Source organism: Engystomops pustulosus, chromosome 1, assembly GCF_040894005.1.
Source record: "Engystomops pustulosus chromosome 1, aEngPut4.maternal, whole genome shotgun sequence".
Lineage (NCBI taxonomy): Eukaryota > Metazoa > Chordata > Amphibia > Anura > Leptodactylidae > Engystomops > Engystomops pustulosus.
Window position 1 is genome coordinate 233,890,121 of NC_092411.1, and position 20,597 is coordinate 233,910,717.

The 20,597-nt window shown below is 41.4% G+C and overlaps 1 protein-coding gene across 3 annotated transcripts in view; it reads right to left on the reverse strand.

Annotated features, from left to right (window-relative positions):
- Positions 1-18,354, reverse strand: part of FHDC1 (FH2 domain containing 1) — a 39,372-nt gene extending 21,018 nt beyond the window's left edge. Inside the window, exons 1-2 of one of the 3 annotated variants that reach the window (XM_072121152.1) lie at positions 18,106-18,354; positions 8,361-8,944 (exon numbers count right to left, since the gene is read on the reverse strand). In XM_072121152.1, the coding sequence (XP_071977253.1) occupies positions 8,361-8,843 (483 nt within the window). In that variant the 5' untranslated portion in view covers positions 8,844-8,944; positions 18,106-18,354. Of the gene's footprint in view, positions 1-8,360; positions 8,945-16,529; positions 16,738-18,105 lie in introns of those variants that run through there. The other 2 variants (XM_072121171.1, XM_072121162.1) reach the window with 2 other exon arrangements.
- Between the last annotated feature and the right edge of the window lie 2,243 nt (positions 18,355-20,597).

The following is a 20,597-nucleotide window of genomic DNA, read 5'->3' on the forward strand; positions in this document are numbered from 1 at the left end:
TAATCATTGCAATGCATCTTTTTTTCTCATTTGTGATACATGTGAAGAGTTGCCTGTCTCGCTTTTGCGACTCTTTGTGGTGTGCAACTTTTTAGTCCCAAAAAGTACTTTACCAAAAGCAAGTCTTGGTTAGCATGCTCGGCTTTGGGAGTTATTAGGCGCAAGAATGGGACAATTTCAGAGCCGAAAAGTCTCACAAGATGAACAGACATCTGGCTTACAAAGATACGGCACACTGCATTAAATCCTTAAAGGCAGCTAACTTTTGCACTTTTTAGGTGCAGGATCAAGCAGTGTGACAAAATCGCACAAAAAGTAAAGAAAGAAAAAGTAAGCAATAGGAGTGATACACGTCTTCCATTGAGTTCAAAATAGGAGGACAAACAAACATATCCATATTTTCCATATTTATATTTAAGGGGACCAACCCTCTATTTATCGAGTACCTTATCTTCTAGGTCTACAAACTTCAAAACAAATAATTCACTTCAACGGTAAAATTATTGAAGAACCTGTTTTTTGAGGACAAATCTAGGATCAGGAATTGAAGTTTAGCCGCTTTTTATGACAATAACTTAAAACCTTGTTCTGTCAGTCCAGCATACTCTATACTATTTAAACATTCAATTATTGAAAATTAAAACAAGCAATAAAAATACATAAATAACCCTAAATTTCCAATATTAACAGTTTTGCTGAACGTGCGGTGTTCCATACATGCAAATCATCCCACCATAACAAATGACAGCAGCAGCTATCAGTCATTGGAGCCATCACGTAATGGCTGAACAGGACAGCATGTAAAATAAGAGTCTGTGCCCCTCCCGCATTATCATCTTCCTGCTGTGCCATCACCACTTCTATCTCTGTCTATGTGGAGTCTCTGAAAACAGGTCTTTATCTGGGGCAGCAGGACACTGCACTGGATGTTCAGGATGAGGTTCTCTCTCTATCGAAAACCATTCCTAATGAAGATGAAAGGGATTTGATTGAAAAATTAAAGGGGTATTCTCGTCTGGGCATTCACATTCAGTTTCATTTATCTGCCATATATAAACATTTCTTCAATTAAGATATTATAAAAAAAAATGTTCCTGTGTGAAGATAATTTCTCATAAATGTGGTCCTATGGTCCCTTAGAAACAAGACTTGGTCCTTGAATATGGCCACCTCTGCTACAGTGATTGCACAAGGAAGCAAGAAGTTTCTGAATATGAAATGTCCGAGGAGTTACTACATGCCCCATAGCCGTCCTGTAGTAATGAACGCTGAATCCATGTGGTCGGGCAGGGCTCAATAGCGCATGTCTGGCCACCGCTGCCAAAATGTGAGGTGGTCGTATCCAAGGAAGCTCTCGTTTCTAAGGGTCAACATAAAAACATTTATGAGAAATTATCTTCACACAGAAATGTTTACATATGGCAAATGAATTTAACTATTTGTGAATACCTAGATGGGAATACCCCTTTAAGCAAGATGTAACCAGGAATAACTGAGAAACACACAATCCTGCTTTCCCCCATGAACCCAACCTTCAATAGACAAACAATATCTTTGTGAATGTGAGAGAACCCAGAGGAGAATCCCTGGAGACACAGGGAGAATTTGGTGTACCACAGCAGCGCAGGGCACAGGTACCAAGAATGGGGCGACACGTGTACTAACCAGATCCCTGCTCGCTTTTTTAATTCTCATTAGATAACAAAAACGTCAATGAATGATCTTGAAATTTTCTGATCCAAATTCACGGTTTTCACGAAATGTGCCTGAATTAGAAGTCAATTTATCACTCTACTAAAATGTTAAGTAATGAAGACTCGCCCTAAACAAATGAATTGGTCTAGTAAACAATCCTTTCACTTGTACATCCCATCCCTGAGCGGGCTTTAGGCGTACAGTAGCAGTCACGTGTCATCGACAGATGCCAAGGATAACACAGTAAACAGTAAATAAATACTCCGGAGAACATCCGCGTCTTCCACACAGGTTCTCGAAAGAAGCTCCTAGTTCAGAATGTCAACACACTGTACCATTCATTTACCCATCATAAAAACGGTTAAATTCCCTGCCCACAGACCTTGACAGGAGATAAATTTGTTCTTTTCTTGTAACAAAGACACAAGACATAAATGTTCTATTAAATTGTACTTCCATCTCTAGATGATTTGTCAGGTATGAAGAATGTTCAGATGGAAAAGTCTATAGATCCCCCAAAATCCATATTTTACCATGATGATCCTTCCTTTTTTGATTTTGCCTTTTGGTTTTTTGCTCCCCTACTTTAAAAATACATATAATGTTTTTCATGTATGGAGCTTTATTAAGACTTGTTTTCTGCGTATACCAAATTTACAAAAATTACAATGGACAAGTAAGCATCAGACCTGGACCACAGAGCAATGGTCTGAATGACTAGTCTTATCCATCAAGTCTTCTTTTACAATATGTAGGTAGAATACTCCAGAATTCACTATGGGAAGGGGCGAGCTGATGGAGGCATCTGATGCTCTAGGCAATGGTCTACCAAGCAACCTTGGGCCATGGCATGCATGTTTTACCTGGTCTCATACCACCTAGTATTGGATCCACTACAGAATGTTCAGTGGATTCTGTGGAAGTCGCATTTCTAAGTCCAGCATTAGGTAACATTTAGTAAATACCCACGTCCCACGTCATACAAGAGTAGCAGATTTATGCGATGGCTATGTTACTTGAAAATATAAACAAAAACTGAAAAAACCCTTAGAGGCCCCCAGCTACAACTGGCACTTTCCTATTTGTGGAGCTGGTATATGCATATCACATACCACCATCCAGCGACATGGTTTAATAAAAAGGGATAGAGAGGAAGCCATTCAGGACACATACGTCAACAGACAACTTTTAATGGGAGTCTAGTGACATTCCACTAATTTATAGCTGTCTCCTACTAAAGCAAAGGTCTGCAGCACGGTCAAAACAAACAAAAGGATGTCACATAGATTGCTGAACACCCATGGAGGTCCACACCCACTGTTATTTTACCATATTTCCACAAAGTAATGAACAAGTAATGGGGAATCGTTACCGTAGTGACATTCTGCAATGCATATGGGGTCATCCGTGAAACCACTAAAAATTTAACCTTTATAAAAGGAGCAACCATATTTTATGAAAAGCTACATAATCATTATATACCAATGACATAACTCGTCAAAGTAAAACAAGACATTACAGAAAATGCCCTCCTTTTTCACGACCCATACTTACTGCACCAAACTAAGATGATCTTAGTGATGTCACTTGACACTAAATGGCTTCATTAAAAATAAAATGCACTGCGCCAAACATTCTTTTATTGAACTGAAGAGAAGGAATAATTAGTTTTTGAATTAGCTAAATGCTGGACTAAATGAATTTTATGGTTTTTAAAGGGGTTGTACGAAGTTTGCAAGTAACCCCCCCATCCCACAGGGTAGAGTATAACTGGATAGGGTAAGCTGGAGAAGGTCCAAATGTGGATACACCCAACAAACCTGGACCTAAAAGGTCGGGTCTACTCATCTCTACTTCTCACTAAATCGGTAGCGCGAAAGGATGACCAGATGACCTGCCTCTCCATCCAATAGCATGCGAGTGTTGGAAATTGCCAAGCACAGTGTCACTATGCAAGTGCCGGAGTGCTGTGCTTTGCAATTTCTGACACTGTCATGATCACCTTGCCACTCGACCCATTAGAAAGAACGGGACCGCCACTCTATAGATTGCTTGGGGTGCAGTTCCCATTATCTAGTGTAGTGGTGGCGAACCTATGGCACGGGAGCCAGAGGCGGCACTCCGAGCCCTTTCTGTGGGCACCTGGGCCATCACCCCAGCACACTAGACAGGACTTTCAGTCATATTTTGATACTTCCTTCGCTACTCTGGACTGTAGGAAGAGGGAGATTGAGTAGACGGGGCTGAATTATCTCTGGAGGACCTCCTGCTGGCCCCACGATTCTCTGTGTACAGAGGGAAACTGGACAGAAGCTTGAATGATAAAAATTTTCCATCTTTCTACTGTGTTGCTGTCCTCAGGAGGCCAATATGATTGAAAGTCGTTGAACAGGAAGCAATAAGTTACTGCTTTAATTTTTGGTTGGCACCTCGCGATAATTAAGCAGGGTTTTGGGTTGTAGTTTGGGCACTTGGCCGCTAAAAGGTTCTCCATCACTGATCTAGTAGGTTCTAGCAGATGGATCCTTAGCATTCAGTTTGCTATCCCATAACCTGTGCATAGGGAATACCTTGCAAATTTGACACAACAGGCTCATCTAACCTTGAGGCTATTTTTCAGTATAAGCTGAAGTTAGAGTTTTCCTCATTGCAAGATCTATTTCCGATATTCAGCTGTACCTGTACTAGGAGATGGAGAATAACTGGAGATTCTGTGCCCATAATCTATAGGCAACATGACTGATAGTACAAATGAGATCAAAGGAATAAGGCTCAATGAATACAAGAAAAATCTACTCGACCATATCTGTAAGTATGACGAACATTTATTGAACAGGGTCCAATGGTAAACATGACATCTCAGAGAAAACATATTAACGTCTAAACACCACATCCCATTGTGGCTACAAAATCATTTGTTGGTGTAACAGACTGCTATGGGAAATGCAAAGAAAAGCATGAATCACCGTACAGCAGCACAAGCCAGGATAAATTGTTCTTACACCCTGTACGCTTTCCAACATGTGCAACGCCTGTTATCGTCTCCACCTTCAAACATGATCACACCTAAGACCACAGTCTGCACCAAAATAACCATATGCAAATTACAGTACATGTGTCTCGAGGAGTCCGGCGCTCTCAATAGCTTTCCCAACTGTAAAAGGTGCCAAGTCTCTCCAACTTCTTTTTACCATCTCCACTGATCAATATGAATGACATATTAATCGAAAATTCTTAATGTAATGCGGTCTTGAAAAGTAGATTTTCTGGATTTTATTGTTTCTGTATGTATACAAACAGTGTATATTTTCTATATTACAAAGCAGGAATTGATAAGAAATGTCGGGGGAGAGGGAGAGGACAGCAGGACCACAGCATTAAGATTCTCTTATCTCTAATTCCTGCCGTGTACTTCCCCCATGTGGTCAGCAGCTACTGCGACAGATCTGTGTAAGTGTATAAATGTATATAAAAGGCACATGGATGCCAGCTCACCCCTCCTGTGAAGTATCGACTCCGGCACGGACCACCCCTCTGCTGGGGCAAACACTCATGAAGCGAAAGAAGTATACGGTCCAGCCAGTCTCCAAACACCAGGTATCTTTATTCAAAGTTGCATCATAAAATAAAATCCACTCAGACAGATGGTCACAGAGGCCTACGCGTTTCAGGCAGACAACCTGCCCTTAGTCATAGCTATGACTAAGGGCAGGTTGTCTGCCTGAAACGCGTAGGCCTCTGTGACCATCTGTCTGAGTGGATTTTATTTTATGATGCAACTTTGAATAAAGATACCTGGTGTTTGGAGACTGGCTGGACCGTATACTTCTTTCGCTTCATAAATGTATATATCACTGAATAAACGTGTGTGCATAACTCTATGTGCGCAAGAGTGTGGAAATGCGTGAGCATATAAATATATACAGATGGTCCCCTACTTAAGAACACCCGACTTACAGACGACCCCTAGATGTTGGTAATTTACTGTACTTTAGCCTTAGGCTACGATAATCAGCTGTAACAGTTATCAGAGGTGTCTGCAATTAAGATTTATTGTTAATCCTGGTTCTTATGACAATCCAACATTTTTAAAATCCAATTGTCACACCAAAAAAAAAAAAAAAAAAAATTTGACTGGGGTTACAATGATAAAGTATACAGTTACGACTTACATTTAAATTCAACTTAAGAACCAACCTACAGAACCTATCTTGGACGTAACCCCGGGACTGCCTGTATATATGTTCTGAGGGGGTGAGGGCCCCATTCAGAAGTCTGATATGGGGCCCTGACTCTCCAAGTTTCGTTTCACCTCTTTTTTCCCCTGGCTTCCTTCCCATATAACTGTGCCACATATTAATGCAGGACGGCATTTACATTTGAGAAAATTAGGTCAAATTTGTGTTGTAAAATGATTAATAAATATGAAACAAGATAATAAATAATATTAAAACCTGATTTGCCAAAAAGAAACTAAATTGATAAAAGTTATTTTCTACACTATTATAATAAATCTCATGTGCAAGACATCTTAAGCAATGCTAGTCCATTCAAATACCGAGTTAGATACTTTAGATACAGTGCCGATTTATTGGGGGGGGGGGGTGCTAGTGTTGGCTCCATCCTAAGAAATGCTACAAGCTCACAAATGTCCGATTTTCTCCCACCACAAACAATGGATCATTTATCAGTTTTTTGCGTTCCTCGTACAGTGTGTAATCCGCTTCCAAGCCACAAACATGGGCAGAAATAGGCCCAGCACTGAGTTTTTAGGCTCAGACCCATGGCTTGCACACGGAACCTTGTAAACCACAGCTATGTGCATTATCCCACAGAAAAGCATTTGTCTATGAGCCATCCCCTGAATTTATCAGAAAGCACATGGATGAAACAGCGCTTGTGTGCATCAGACCTGTGCTTTGTGTCACCAAACAAATCTGCTTTTGCAGCCTCTAATTGGGATCCTATTATTTGCATAAAACCAGAGAGTGACCTTAACACACCGTAGTGCAACAGAATAGATGCACCAAGTCAAGTTCACTTTAAAAGGAACCTGGTATCGCGCAAATACAAATCTGCAGGTAGCCTGCAGGAGGAGGCCAGAAGCCGGAGTTCTGGGGTAGGAACAAAATGTCATAACTTGTCCTTCATTCATATCCTCAAATGAATGAACTGTATGAAACACAACCAATACTACATGTTACCTCATACTATAGAATATTAATATTACATACATTAATCATCCTAACAAGCTTATACTCGTTTTACTTCTGTTTAGAACATGGGCTGAACTGAGAAGATGATCTTGGTTGCAAACAAAGTAACTCTGCATTTTTTTCGTCATCCTTGAAAATGAGTAAAACAGAGGTAGGAAAGGATCTTTCCAGTATAATGGTATAGTGAAAAGTTGTAAATATTTTCGTATAAATTTGTAATGATTTTGTAGATCTTTGGTTTTTTTATAAATAAAGTACACAGCCGGTGTCTCAGATGAGTGACTGTTCTTCAACAAACGTTACGGATATATGTGCCAAATTTACCATCCCAAATGTAGAAATCTTAAACTGAACTCAGAATCTCAGCTCAGATGATTAGTTCTACATTCGGTCCGATAAATCCTACAGACACACCGAGAAAGCATGAAGATACTACTGAATATCACCAGGGCCCGATGACCAGAGGGGGTCCTGCCACCGCCAATACTTCCAGCCCAGTTGGAATTTAATATATTTTATAAATAATTTTTCAAAGATGTAAATGAAGGTAAAGTTTAAATATAACAGAGTTCGATGCTTAACTTATATGTCCTTTAAATCATAAACCAGATATTCACAGAAGATGAGGGCATTAACTTAAAAGTTTTGGAACCCTTTCGGCAGCTTACACATCTTGCAGAAGGCAGGATTTGTCTACATCGGAGCCCCATAGTACCAGCTTAGTGTTTGGAAAGTCTGGGGTGTAGGTGCTCAACTTTTCTAGCAGCTTAGCAAGGATTATCGTGGTCTACCTGCTCTGCCCAAGCCTGCCCTCTAGGAGGGATTTACGGCCAGAAACAGGAAGGAGGACAAGCCTCCCATGACCTCGTTCCCTGCGGCACCCTCCAGCCCCGGTGTCCAGGACCGGGACCAATTAGGTTACCGCACAATGATGCTCCTTCACACGGCCTCGAAAGTAGGATTCCAAGCGTTCCAAAGACGGGAAAACAACTGAGGAATAAGGAGGAGGAGGGACCCCTTTAAATAGATTCCATGTTGTTTCCAGTCCCTGGAGAGGCGGGGAATCCCTCCTGTCAAGTGCTGTTGTGGAGGTGTCAGGAAAATATGCCTGTTAAATAGATGCCATCGGAAATGCCCACTTTGGTCTTGAACCGAAAGGTCCTTTATACATATGTGCCTGAAGATTTGCGCTGTGCGAATGAAATGTAGAGGAGTACACAACATGAAGAACTCTGGCCATTTTGTTATTGCTGGTAGCTTTAGGAACCTTTAAGATACAGGAAAATCTAAGAAGCTTTGAATTAAATGACCTTATTGAAAGAATTTACATTCAAATGTTATATGACCATAGCAACTCCATCCCAGACTAATTATAGGGTTAGCAGGTGACACTAATAAGCTACAGAGACAATTAATGTAAAATTTTATGCAGGGCTATTAAAGAGTTACCTCATCCTTAGGCTCACGGAAAGACGACCTGGAGCTCCCAGTTCTCTTGAACACTCCTGGCTTTGCATCCTCTTGTTGCCCAAACAATTCCTCAATTGTCTTTGTGTCAATCTGGTACTGATGCTGTCTAGCAGCTAAAGTCCAGATGTTGGTTTTACCCTTGACTTGCTCTTCAGGGATGGTTTTCCAGAAAAAGCTCCTCATTCTTTTCTTCTTATTGTTATTGCCGTGTCCAAAAATACCATTTTGTAGGAATGGAGGTGGTGGTGGGGCACCAGGTGGGGGAGGTGGTGGTGGTGGCCCTGGATGAGAGTCATGATTCTGGAAAGGAAGTGGTGGCGGTGGAGGAGGAGGAGGAGGAGGAGGAGGTGGTGGTGCTGATACTTCTGTTATTTGGCTATCAAACATTAAGTCACTAATGACCACATTGCAGTCGCCAATCTCCTTATCATTGACCAGGGATACACAGTTCATAACATGCATCTTGATGCAGACTTGTCATCAGATGGGGCATTACTAATGGTGGGAGACGGAGCAGTAGAGAACGATGTCCACTTTCACATACATGTCATGAGTATTAGAATCTGAAAGGGATCAAGAAATCCATTATTTCCATGTAATAAAACAGGACTAAAAAAGCAAGTAAAAACAACTGTGACTGCTGATGGTAATGGTAATTCTACTATGAAACATGCTATTAAGGCTGTTGTGGTACCCGGGCGCCAACCAGCCCTACGCCAGACACCACAGTTGAAATTTCTCATGTATGTTTTCAATCTCGGTTACCCATTATGTGTTAAGTCCCTGCTTTCAGCTTTTTCCACTCTCACAAAGAAGGTGATAAAAGACTTCTCTCTCTATGGCCAGCGTTACCTGTAGTAACTTCTGATCTGCCTCATGCCGCTTGTGTTTCCCCATTCACCAACATGTTGACTTTCCAGCAGGATAAAGGATATATAAAGAATACAAAGGCTACAGTGACGTAAAGTTACTCGCCCAGCTATCAATTTTCCACAACTTAGAGCATCTCTTTTCTATGTGGGTTATTTATAGGCAAACACACATATATCCTGGAAATGTACCTGCTACAATGTTTCCCAGTGTTAAGGTATGAGCACAGAGCACACACTGTAACTCCAAGAGGTTTCTAGGCTCTTACTCTACACAGAGAATTTAGTGTTCATTGCATCAGCTATTTGAGCACTTTTCCCAGAAGACCGAATAAGTAGAACAGTAGGATGGAGCATAGTACGGTATAATTATTATGTACGGTATATTTTATGTCGGCTGTGGAGAATGATCGAGGAGTTCAACTATTTGTTTCTGAGACTTTAAACAGAATTGTGTGTCCAATAAAACATGGTCACATTGCAGAATTCTAGGCCACGGCATGATTTTGGCAATTATTTTGAAACCCACACTTTTTTTTTTTTTAAGTTTTGAGTCTCCATATATATTCAACAAAACTAAAGCAAGATGTCTTCCAACCAAAGGTCATCGTCAGGGTTTTCCTCACAGTTTACTATTGATAACATATGACGACAATGATGGATTGACTTACTAATACTATCCATAAAATTTGCACGTCACTCATCTTTTTTTGGGAAGCATTCTGGCGTTTTTGGTCATCCTGTAGACTATACACAACAGGTTGCAATCAAAAATACCAGAAACAATCTTTAAAAACCTACCAGTATCACCAGGCGAAGCCTCCGACCATAGATTTAGCCCCTCTGTACACAGCTGTTCTGACATGCACATATGATGTGTGATTATGTGTCAGTGTATGATGGCTAGATGATGACAGCTTAGTAGTACAGGTGGGAGATTTCTATTCCATGAAACTAAGTAAATACCCACAAAGCGAGACACATCTGGTTCCTGGGACTTTCATGTGGAAGCCTTGTAAATAGTCATAAGAGTCTTTGTCATGCATTCTTTATAAAGCCTCCCACCCCTCTGCCCTAAACTCCATGTGTGGCCATACCTGCTCACCCATCTCATCCTCATACCGAATCAAAAGAAATAACATGCACAGACTTTTTCTCCCTTTTTTTTGTTAAGTAGTATTAAAAAATTACTAATTGACTACTTTTTATGTTTTTGTTGGATTGTGTGTTTTCAATACATACATCTTATTTTTAGGGCTCTTATCAATGTTACCGATTGCTTGCATCCTGTGAAATCCTAGCTCTGTTCCATTTACACATCAATTACTGATGGGTATCTATTTGCCTAATGATGGGGCAATTACAATACAGCCACAAAAACAAACACAATTCACCTGTAGGTGGAAGTGACAAAAACCAGAGCACTTTTATGACGTGGGGGTGGTAGAAATAGTATGTGTTCAAGCACTTGTCCCCACAACAATATATATATATTACCGTATATAGATAGAGAGCACTCTTACATAGTTCCCTTAATTTCCTCTTCTCTAGTTTGAAATCAATCCCAAAATGTCTCAGCACAGAATCGGATGCCAATTTAGAAACTAAACCATCTTTTCCACCTAAAATGGTAAAAGTGATTATTCTCTTCATCTATATAAGGAGCTCTTACCATATAACTGTGTGAAATTAACCTAAATTACTATTAGTCTTTTTGATAGTAGTTTCTGTCTCCCTGTGTGTAGCATGTGTGTTACAGTCCATCATGAAGAATGATCTGAAGCCTGAGATGGATGACACTTAGCTCTCCATAGGCTCAAGAAAGTGGGGCACTGTAGGCACCTTCACAATCCATCCACTTACATAAGGTGTGCTACTAACAGGAACTCTCAAAATGAATGGGATACATTATACAACACAATGACTAAAAATGAAAGCCTATATGTTACATAAATGCTAAGAATTATTTGTATTAATAAAGTTACTGTCAATCAGGTCACCTAGATCTCCAACTTAAACAATATAACATGTCCTTTCCATCTTGGCAGATTATATGGAGCAAAGTATAATAATATGTTTCATCATAATAACTGGGTTTATACTATAACAACATCTCATCTTCTCAGACACCTGTAGGACTAGTGGATATATAGTTCAAACCTATAGATTTCAAAATTCACCAAGATAAAAATAGTAGACTATACTTAGGTAGGACAAGTGGTTATTAGCACAAATCCAACTCTGTCCTACTGGTGATCCTTCAAGTATCCATGTGGGCTACAAGGATGCAACTTTACTACACAACTGAGGCAGCATACAAACAAAAGTCAACCATGGATGAGGTCTTTTGCAGGCTTTGACTGTCAAAGTCAAGATCCAGGTGCACAAGTGATGGGATCCCGTCATAACATAACGATGATGCCCATCCTCAACTAAGAGGTTCAACAGCAGGCATTACTGATTTTTAGGGTTTGCCCTCCGTGATCACTTAGCAGTACAAAACGCCAAGATCCCAAGAATGGAGGCCTCCAGTAGAGACAAGCAAATCTATTTGTTACGCTGCTTTCACATGAACGAATGCTACACCTGGGCATTAACCTGGGCATATCAATACATTGGCCTGGCATTGGGTGGGAGCGCTCCTCAAACCTCAGATCACCATAGGGACGCATGCAACTGGGCCAGACGTACAGCAAATTCTATAATAAAGCACATTCTATTTTTTTTTTTTACTACGATTGCTCAGTATAGTGACATGTGTGTGCTCACCGTACATAAAGATGGCTGGCTAATATTCTCTTTCATGTTGGGTTGGGAAAAAGAAAAAAAAAAAATTGGGGAGGGAAGCATGTTACATACCAATTTCCAAGATTATTGGAGTAACAATTCGGCAAAAAAAAAAATATTGATTGATTCACTTATCTGCAGTCTAGTCCCCTGGGAAATTGGCATGTTTGTGCACATACTAACCATACAGAGGATTTGGGGTTGCTAGGTGTCGCTGAGCAGATCCAGCTTTCCCAACACTGGCGATAGGACACTTTGGTGGAGTGGGGATGTGTTGTTAATGTGGATATTGTTTCAATCTTTAAACATAAGAGACGTAATGGGTTTAATGACGTCTTCCCAATGAATGTCAAACATTAAGACAATACGGATACAGAGGACAATGTTTAACCAACCCACTCACCACATAATGAAGCACTGTAGCCCTTCATCCTGAATTCATAGCTACATCCTGAAGAAAAGTGATTGCACAGGTATAGAAAATGCTCTTACCAGACCCCCAAATCAATTATAACATCCTGCCTTCAGATAAGGAACAAGTGCAGATTCAGGGAGTGGATTTGGAACAAACAATGGAAAAACCCATCAAGAAGACACTTGAAAAACAAATGCTAAGTCTTTAAAGCTTTCGGCGATTACATGGCTGTGGAACTTGTGAAGTGAGAACAATGCTACAGTCCCCTTAAGAAGGGAAATTAAATAAATCCGTAGGAAAAGCACACAGACGCTAATAAAATAAAGCCACATGTTTTGGCCTGAGGGGCTTCTGTTGTGATATTTCAGCACATTTTATGATCTCCCTTTTCTTTTATAACTGACACCTCAGTGTTAATTTAGCGTGGGTTACATAAGAGTTCCCGTACCAAGAACAGTAAGCGCCATGTAATCGCAGCATGCCACAGCTAGAAACCCTTCTGGGCACCTTCACCTTGCCGTACATGTTCCATGTTGATCGTGCTCAAGCGTAAATCAGATCAATGATTACAAACATATGTAGTCCAACATGGATTCATTTATTTTCAAAAATTGGAATTTTGCAAGAATGTTTTTCAAAGATCTAACTACACATTCCGCAATGATGTATGGAAGAAATTTCTCTACCATTAGGTATAGAGAATCTTAATCCATCCCTGGGAGAACAAGTAGGTTATCTTCAGCCTGTACTGGCTCAACTTCCAGTTGACAGGGCCCACATCTGTCTCCCGAGGTAGACCAACTATAAATTATAATCCTGAACACGCAATTCAACCACACAAATGTCATTGATTAACACACACTTACCTACTGCTATAGACTCCTTATTATATCCATGCAGTCAATGACAAGGGTTTTGTTATGCAACCAACTTGCATCCAAAACCAGCAAAACAAAATAATCCTACTGCTAAAAGCTTAACCCCCTTTTCTCTTCTGAGACTAGTCATAGACAGATTATCTCTCTGTGGAGAACATCACTAAAATACATAATGAGGCAAATGTACTTACCTGGTCCTGTCGCGATCCCCGATTCAGACGGTCCGATGCTGCCCCGCCGAGGTCCACCTTCTTCTTCCCGATGCTTGTAAGGGCGTGTCTTGCAACACAATTCTAAATGTTAAATCCCGCGCATAGTCCGAATCCGTCAGGTTGTCCAATACCCCCCCCCCCCCCCCCCCAATTTGTGTCACGTGCAAGCCAACGCTGATATCCCATCGCGTGCGACAAAATCCCCGGCACGATGTGGCGCAAAACTAAAATTGCGCTACGTGGACCCTTAGTAAATGAGCCACATTGTATGCTAAATAATGACCAAAGTATACCTTATATTCTCTTTCTTTAAAAAAGCTTAGGCTAGGTGGTCAATAACAGATTGGTAGGGGATCTTCACCCAGCATCGCCACAGGTCATGGCTTTAATGAAAAGGCCATTTGTCACAAAAACTGTGCTTCTCAGTGTCATTCAAGATGAAAAGCTGAGATGCAATACCAGATACAACCACTGTACAAGGCATAAGACAGTGCTCTGCGAAATGCTGTAGTGTCTGCAAACAGCTGACCAATGGGGTGTCAGATATCGGAACTTGATCGATCAGGTATTGATCGCCTGTTCTAGGGCTATGGGATGGACATTCATATGAATGCTTGATCCATATATTGCCGGTCATTACAGTACTTGATTTACTTTTTAAATAACAAGTACAAGTGTGACCGGGCACCATCAGACAATGGACAGCCCAAACAACAGCCTGCATCTTTGAAGTAGCAACAAGGATACCAGATCATTGCCATCTTTTTGGAATGTATGAATAGGGATTGACCTGCAGCAGAATGGTAGAGCAATGGAGAACTGATCAGTTCACTACGGAGGTTCGACTCCCAGCACCCCATCGATCAGTTTGATGATGTGTTATACAGGACTCACACAAGGGCAGAGTCCTTCCTAAAAAGCCAATTGATAGGCTTATATACAAGATAGATGGGAATGTGTGCCATAAATTTGTAAAGCATTTATTATTAAAGAACTGGAACAAAAATCTGCGTTTACCCTATTGGTTCGCATCCTTAGGCGTGTTTACATGCTGTGCTTAAAATTTCTAGATTCAACCTTACACCCGGAACCAAAATGAGTCAAATGTTTATATGACTAGTTTTTACACTATTGGGGAGAATCTTCAGTGTTCCTTATGAATTGCAAGAAATTGTGTAATTGTACAACTACAGTACTTCCATGGCGTGGAGGGGGTGTATGTCCTGGCGGAGTTGGCCGGCACAAGGCGTTTTTGCCCCGTGTCTGTGCACTTTCTAAAAACCTGCAAGCATTCACCACTGAATGTTTGCAGGTTTTACGCAAAAATATGCCAGGTAGTATTTGCCTTAGTTTATCCGCCAGCACAGCACGACTGCCAGATACATCATGAGGTCTAAGCCTCATGATGTATCCACCTTAGCGATAGGGCTTTATAGTACGCATTCACAGGTTGCCCCAGCACAAGATAAATCTCCCTCTATATCTGTGGAGCAGTCAGCTGATGTACTTTTCATTGTTCCCCAGTCTTTAATGGCCAAACGGTAGAGTATGAATACTTTTGACGCGTGTGGACTATACATGTAGTAGGATTAAATGTCCTTCCCAACAGGCCAGTAAGATGTTTCTATAGCCTCCTGACCAGGTTCATATACAGAATATCTGCCCTAAAAATAAGATATTACAGTTACATGAACACTTAATTATGATGGAAGCCATGTAATATCCCGATACATAATCTCTCTTTTCACTTCTGAACAGATGGTTCAGGGACTCTAAGTAAAAAGACCGACGTCAACCCCAATGGAACCAGTAATGTGAATTGCGACATCCCAAACTGGACAACCAAGGTTTAAAGGGGTTTTCCCACGAAGAAAAGTTAGCCCCTATCCATGGGATAGAGCTTAACTTGCTGATCAGTGGGGATCTCAGTGCTGAGACCCCCACAGGTCACGAAACCAGGGGTCCACGCTCGTCAATTTCCACCAGCTCCATTAATGGAGATTAATGGAGCAGAACGGTCATGCGGGGCGTCTGCTCCATTAGTCTGACGGAGCAACGATGGGTCCAAAGGAGGTAGGTGGGACACCACGTATTGATCTGTGGGGATCTCTGCCGTGGATAGGGCCCAACCTTTGTGGGAAAATCCCTTTAATACCCAATAATATCACATGATGTTTCAAATTGGAATTCTTGTGGGAAAAACACGCTGTCCCAATCATCTGATCAAGGTTTACCAATATCCAAGCTCTTGTTACCAAAACAAACTTATTCCAATGTATGGAACAGCAATCTGCTGCGTGTGATCATCCCCTTACCCCTATGTATTACAGTGATAATCTCGAGCCCTAACCATGAGAACAGATGTGTGATAAAGACTAAACACAGCAGACGGAGGCCTCCTAACATGACCACAACATGTAAAACAGTCTGATCTGTCAAGCAGGGGATGGAGCAGGCTGTGCGTGTGAAGGGCTTTACCTGAGAGCAAACAATTATACCCAATATGAAAATAAGACATGTGCGATATAAAACCCCACTCCTGATGAATGCGCTGATACCACCATGTGTCTGACGCTCCGTGTAAACACTGCATTCCTATCACAAGACTTTCTCTTACCTGCATGACACCAGACCTGCTTACTTTCACCTGTCAGTGTTTTCCATAGGGATTTTGTATTACATTTTGATCCTCAATTACATGACGGAGTAATACACAAGATTTTGTTTACAATTCACAATCAATGGCTTCTCTCTCACATGTCCATACCACAAAAGGGTCCGTAAAACATGACAAAAACTACCAGTCAAATACAGATGTAACTTTAGAGTAAAAACTTGGTATACAAAACAATGCATATAGCACAAAGGTTAATTGTAATAAAAATCTGTGGTGAGACGCATGAGATCCATGATGAATGGACTGTTACGAGAGTATGCACTAGAACAATAGGTTGTAACTACTAGTAACCCAAAAAGGATGCACTCACCTCACTGCTGAGATATGAGATCACAAGTTAGTATTTCCTCTACTCTATTCATCCCGAGACATGCCAGAAACCCCAGTGTCTCCTCATATTTTTCATTCCACACTAGTAAAATGAAAAAGTCACCTTTGCATAGATGCAGGAGGCAACACAACAGGTTGCTCGACAGCTTCCCTGGGAAAACCAATTAGTAATGCTTGTGATCGTGCTGGGATGAGATCAGCCTCCCCAGCCGCCCTCCTCCCCCCACCAAGGAGACTCTGCTATCCCCTCCCTTTATTTTACAATGCAAACCTTATTTGATGTCACTTGCCAGCTCTCTCATTGAATGATCCTTGGGTGGCGGTTAGTATCTAGCGTCCCTCCCCCCTCCAAAGCCACTCAGTCTCCAAGACTGGGAGTTATAAGGGGAGTTTATAGCTCATACTCACAATCAATGGGGAATAAAGACTTGCAACCATGGCTCCAGGACTCCATAGCTCCAGCATGCAAAGGGTATCAATCACTGACCAGAGAGTGTGTGAACTCCAGGGACAATACCACGACACACACATTGACGTGGAGGGCACAATCTATGCAGCGGAGAATGGGGGCTGTAGTCTACACAAGTTACATGCAATAAAGGGAACAATAGGATCATCACTGTAACAAGTGCATCAGAGGAGACAGCAGCACAGTCTTAGGTTATGTCCACTACTGGAAGATTTGTTACAAAGTCTGTATACAGTTTCTGTAGGATGCTTTTTTGTTACATATGTATGAAACCATTAATGAAAATGCTAAATATCTCATTAAAAATATTGAAATCTGCAGCGATAATTTTTTTTTTTTTTTTGCGGATGGCACACGGATCATGGACCAATGCACACAACTGTGTTTTGTAGGGATCCGTGTTCAGAGAAGGTCCTACCCCTGTCCATGTTTGTGGCTCTATGTTACATCATTGTAACTAGTAGGGCAACAATTGCCATCTTAATATCACTTGGGCAAAAGTTGCCATGTAGCTCTAGCCTCATAGAAAATGACTAATATCTATACGATAAAACAGTCTAATACCCCAATGTAGGACTCAAATCAAACAAGTGCAGCAATTTGATCATCAGCAGTGAAGACCAGGGTCCTCATACATGTAACATGACAGTACATGCATGACCTGGAAGTCATCATCCACATCACTGGATATCCTATTTACTAGCTCAATGCTCCATGAACTCCTGGGAGTGAACCAGGAATAGGTGAAATCAATAATCCATTACACTCTGCTACACTGCCCACAACATGACAGCTCTGCTACATCCAGCTGACTGCCCTATCATGTGTAATTATATCCAGCACTCAGCAGACATTAATATTTCATTGTAGGCAGACACTGGGAGCCTGATGTAGCAGAGCTACATGTGTCATTTAAAAGGACACTTTTTGTGGGTGTCCAGCGACTCCCCCAATACAACAGGCACAACCACACTCACTGCCAGGACAATCTCAGCTCTGCTACATCCCCAGTGTCAGTGGATGAGATCACCTGTAAGTGCACCTGACCCCATCCGCTGGGGATAGTGGAGAGGAGTAGCTCTATTACCTGCACGTTCTCCAGCAGTGCCAGTGCTCCTCCCGGGGGTAAGTATCCGGCAGGTGGGGTATATAATCCAGCAAGGTGCGATGTATGATCCGGAGCAGCAGCGGCTGTATCTGTGCCGGCATCTACCCGGCTCCCTACTATGTGAGCGCAGTACTGGCCGCGCGCATGCGCAGTAGGCTGCTGTGAGGCGGACCCGGGCAGGTAGAGGGTGCAGGTTTGGGCCGCCCCTCTCTGCTGTGTGTGACCGGGGACATTGCCTCCATTACCTCTATCTCCAATAATGATCACATTTATCACCAAGAGCTGGCAGCCCGTGCTGTGTGATTGATGGCATGTAGGGCTCATTCACACATTGTCCTCAGTATATTAGCCGTGATTTCTGCAGATAGCAGGCAGAAATGTTTTAGTCTTTGTGTTTCTTCACAATTACATTGTTTACAACCCATAGGAGCATGTCCTATTTTTCCTGGTTTTCCAACATTATAATAAAACAGACAGTCATAAGTTTATTTGGGAACCCATAGGCGTCTATTGCCTCCTGTTACCACTTACATACTGGTATGTGCCCCCTCTGGCTGGATCTGCTTTTCTTTTAGCTTCTTATACACTGGTTTTTACAAAAAAAATGGCTTATAAAAAGATTCAATGGAGCCTGGAGCCCCTCAGGCTAATTTGCATAATTAGTAAAGCCCTTTTTCTTAAAAACAGTACTTAAAAGAACAGCAGATCCAGCCAGAGGGGGCGCACACCTGTATGTCTGTATGTTAGTTTTACAACCCTTGATCTGGTGATAGATGTCCTTTAACCCCTTAAGGACACAGGGTTTTTTCGCTCATTTCTCACTCTCCACCTTCAAAAATCCATAACTTTTTCATTATTACGTGTACAGACCTGTGTGAGGGCTTATTTTGTGCGTAACATCAAAAAAAGAGTTAAAAACATTTTAAAAAGCACATATGAGTGCTATATAGATCCTAGTGTCCCCAGTACAGCAGTATAAGTTCACAGTCATGGTAGGGCAGGCTTGTATGTGTACAGAAAATAGTTATAATAATTCAATAGTAACTTGCACAGGTGTGGTACAAAAAACATTATGTTAAAAATAAAGCATAATCACCGCCATTACCTAAGTAGACACAATCAATGCTGGACACTGGGGACAATGATCCCCACGTGTTTCAACTGAATACACAGGCTTCCTCAGGGGTAGAGAGATGGTAGAAAGACCAGGGATACATATAGTGTGCCCAATCCTTGGAGACTCACCCAAACTAACCACACGAGTGATCCGAAGGGGCAGCGTGCGCTCCGTAGACCGGAAGTCGGGTGATGCGTTTCCCCCCTTTCACTCTGTGTGTCAAGCGCCGGAAGTAAGGGATTATGTCACTTCTGGTAACGCGACGGATAAAATGTAATGCGAGTGAATGTAAAACATGACATGAGTGCGGAACATGTAAAGGAGAGTGAGAAATGGGGAAAGTGACAAGTGAAAGTGAGAGGTGACGGTATTCAAAGTGTAAAAAGGTGCTGGTGAATGTGGCAGGGTGGGCAAAATGAGGGTCCAAGGACCGGGCAGAGTTAGTGCCTGACAAGATACACAATAATAGTAGCCATGGTATATAAAAGATCATAAGAAAGCGTTGGGTAATATATATAAGAATAATAACGCTGGAAAGTAGAGGGGAAGAATTCGATAGTAGAGAAGGGAAGCAGATAAAGAAAAAGAAAAGGAAAAAGTGGCCTTTTGCAGATGTATAAAAGCTATAGGGATGGAGGAACAGCTCATAGCAGGACGGGATGAACTTCCCCGCAGAGCTACGGCGCAGAGCGTGAAGGGGTTAAGGATGTATGAGCCCTCTTCATACATGGCGGGTGTTTTCTGCATTGTGCAGCCAACACCCACCACTGGCACTGATTTACCTGCCACCAGTGAATCTTGGATAAAATGATTGCTTCCCGTGACATCATCAAGGAGCGACAATCTGTTTCCAGGTTGCCTGTCATTGGATAGGATCTATAACAGTGTGCCAGAGGCACACTCCTATTGATTCTTGGAAACTACTGTGCTATACTGCAGTATTGAAGCATATGGTAGGAATGATCAGACAGGTTAAAGTACCCTTGGGGGTCTTAAGAGTAGTAAAAAATAAAATAATAAATACATTTTTTTAAAAACTAAAAATTTAAATCACTTGATTTACCAAAATCAAAAAATCAACAAATAATATCATAAACATTTTAGATACCACCGTGTCCCAAAATTCCAGAAACACAAAAAATATTTAATAAAAACTGCCCAAAACAGCCCTCAAAACGGTAGCAATTAAAACATCTTCAGTTATTAATGTCAGAATAAAGTGAAATGAAGAGAATTTTTTTTTTGTACAAGAGGTTTTCCTGCGATTGTAACCTCCCAAGGAATAAATTAGAGGTGTCATGTGGAGCGCACGGTGAAAGCGGTAAAAGTTGTGTCCACAATAAAATGATGGAAA